The 2426-nt window shown below is 40.7% G+C and overlaps 1 protein-coding gene across 1 annotated transcript; it reads left to right on the forward strand.

Annotated features, from left to right (window-relative positions):
- The first annotated feature begins 203 nt into the window (after positions 1–203).
- LOC131044043 (short-chain type dehydrogenase/reductase-like) lies at positions 204–1303 on the forward strand. The gene has a single exon (XM_057977308.2). It carries the CDS (start codon positions 273–275, stop codon positions 1050–1052), a length of 780 nt encoding a protein of 259 aa, XP_057833291.1. The 5' UTR covers positions 204–272; the 3' UTR covers positions 1053–1303.
- Positions 1304–2426: the final 1123 nt, after the last annotated feature.

A 2426-nucleotide genomic window follows, 5' to 3' on the forward strand; every position in this document is an offset into this window, starting at 1 on the left:
AAGCCTTGACGTTTGCAGATGAGATTTGAATGCTGGAAAATCTTTCCTTTCAATCGCAACATTGAAATAATTAATTGATATCGCCAATCAATGTTGACTGCAAATGTTTGAAACGGCAAAATAATATAAAATCAATGACGTCACGGAAATGAATTTTATCGGCCGCCCAGATGCCAAATCTGATTTACTCGAACCTATTTAAATTCAATTCAATTCAGATTTCAGGCACAAACATAAAGCGAATTGTCTTCACAAATTATAGATTTTTGACAATGAGTAGTCAGGAAAAGCAGGGCAGCAGTTTGGAAGGGCGCGTAGCCATCGTGACGGGTGCCTCGAGAGGCATCGGCAGAGAAATTGCTCTGCATTTGGCTGAAAAAGGAGCCAAAGTCGTGATAAATTATGTAGGAAACCAGCAAAAAGCAGAAGAAGTCGCAGCCATAATCAATGAAAACAAGGACGGAGAAAGAGCGATTATATGCAGAGCAGATATTTCAGTTTCTGGGGACGTGAAAAAATTATTCGATGCAGCGGAGAAAGCGTTCGGAGGCGTCCACATAATCGTGAACTGTGCGGGAGTGCTCGATTCCAACTCACCCTCAATTGCAAACACGCCTGAAGAGGATTGGGATCGGACTTTCAACATTAACTGCAAAGGAGCGTTTTTGTGCTCGAGGGAAGCGGCAAACAGACTCGTACGTGGTGGCGGTGGCCGCATTATCAATTTGAGCAGCTCGCTTGTGGGGACTGTGAAGCCTGGGTATGGGGCTTACGCCGCCACCAATGCTGCCGTTGAGACCATGACCAGGATTTTGGCCAAGGAGTTGAGGGGGACTCGCATTACTGCAAATTGCATCGCACCAGGTGGGATTGTGACGGAGTTGTTTTTGGAGGGGAAGAGTGAGGAGTTGGTTGATAGGATTGCCATGGAGTCACCCTTTGAGCGGCTGGGGCAGAAGGAGGATGTTGCTCCCGTGGCGGCTTTCCTTGCTACAGATGATGCTGAGTGGGTTAATGGCCAGGTTATTCGTATCAATGGAGGCATCGTTTGAATAAGACTTAAGATTTAGGCTTTTGATTGGTTATAAATAGTATATTAGCTTTTCACAGTCTATGAAATGGAGTATGTAAGCTTGACGTATAATTTGAGTTTCCAATCTCTCTGAGTGATTTATCTTCAGAAAAAGAAAAGAATGAAAATGAGAAATGGAGTATGTAAACTTTATGCATGATTGGAGTTTCCAATCTCTCTGAGTGATTCATCTTCAGAAAAATGAAAGAATGAAAATAGGAAATATTGTAATGTTTTGTTTTCCAAGCAATCACTCAGAAAAAGGAAAGAATGAAAATAGGAAAATTATAATTTTTTGTTTTCCAAACTTTTTTCTTATAATAGCATCTTTCTATTCTTAAAATTTGACATGACTTGTTTTTATAAACAAGATTTTTATTTAAAAATGTTATCAAAATAAAAATTGAAGATCACAAGTTATATCGTTGATAAAGTATTTTGTTTCATCACCTCTTGGCTTCTGTACCGAGAGGATTTCATCACCTCTTGGCTTGATCTTGAACGGTATTTCGTTCGGGTTTCTATATAAATAGGGCGAGAGCGCAAGTTGTAGCTCAATCCTGCGATTACATACTGAGTGTCAATTATGAAGGGGATACATTGCCCTAGACCGATTGACTAGAGATTTAGGTGTCTCGCCTAGAATGTATCTACGTAGGTGTGCCCAAATCTGAGTAAAAACCTTTGTGATTAGAAGTCTTATTCTTATTGTTTTTCGAATACATTGGTGCAAGGGATACATGTCGTGTCAAATTGCAACGCAACATGCAATTTTCCCCCTTTATTTAGATTTGGTGTTGAACGTCTACCATCCATGTATCTAGGCATACCTTTATTCAATGGGGGCAATCAAAGACAATATTTGGTGCGACACTATTGGGAAGTGCACGAAGAAGGTGGGATGTTGGAAGGGGAGATGGTTCACCATGTCTAGCAAAATCACCATGCTTAAGGCAGTCATCGCTATCATACCAATATGTATGCTTTCATGTATCGAATTATCGAATGGGGATAGCACAAAGATAGCCTCTCTGCAAAAAAGTTTCCTTTGGGAAGGCTCCAATGAAAAAGAAACACATACCTCATCTCTTATTGTGGGACACTATAAAAAAAAATTGAAATTGAGAGGGGATGCCAGTATTCGTGAAATGCAAACATAGAACATTGCTCTTGGGGCCAAGCTAACATGGCGGATCTTCAAAATACATGTAGCCCTCTAGAGCAGACTCTTTCATCATCATTAATGATGATGAAACAGTCCCTCACTTTGCTACCATAGGTCTCCAATGGCGTGTGCACTACTTTCTCCAAGCCTAGGATGGTGACAAGAGGGTACTAGTCATTCCAAGAATCA

Source organism: Cryptomeria japonica, chromosome 3, assembly GCF_030272615.1.
Source record: "Cryptomeria japonica chromosome 3, Sugi_1.0, whole genome shotgun sequence".
NCBI classification, from domain to species: Eukaryota; Viridiplantae; Streptophyta; class Pinopsida; order Cupressales; family Cupressaceae; genus Cryptomeria; species Cryptomeria japonica.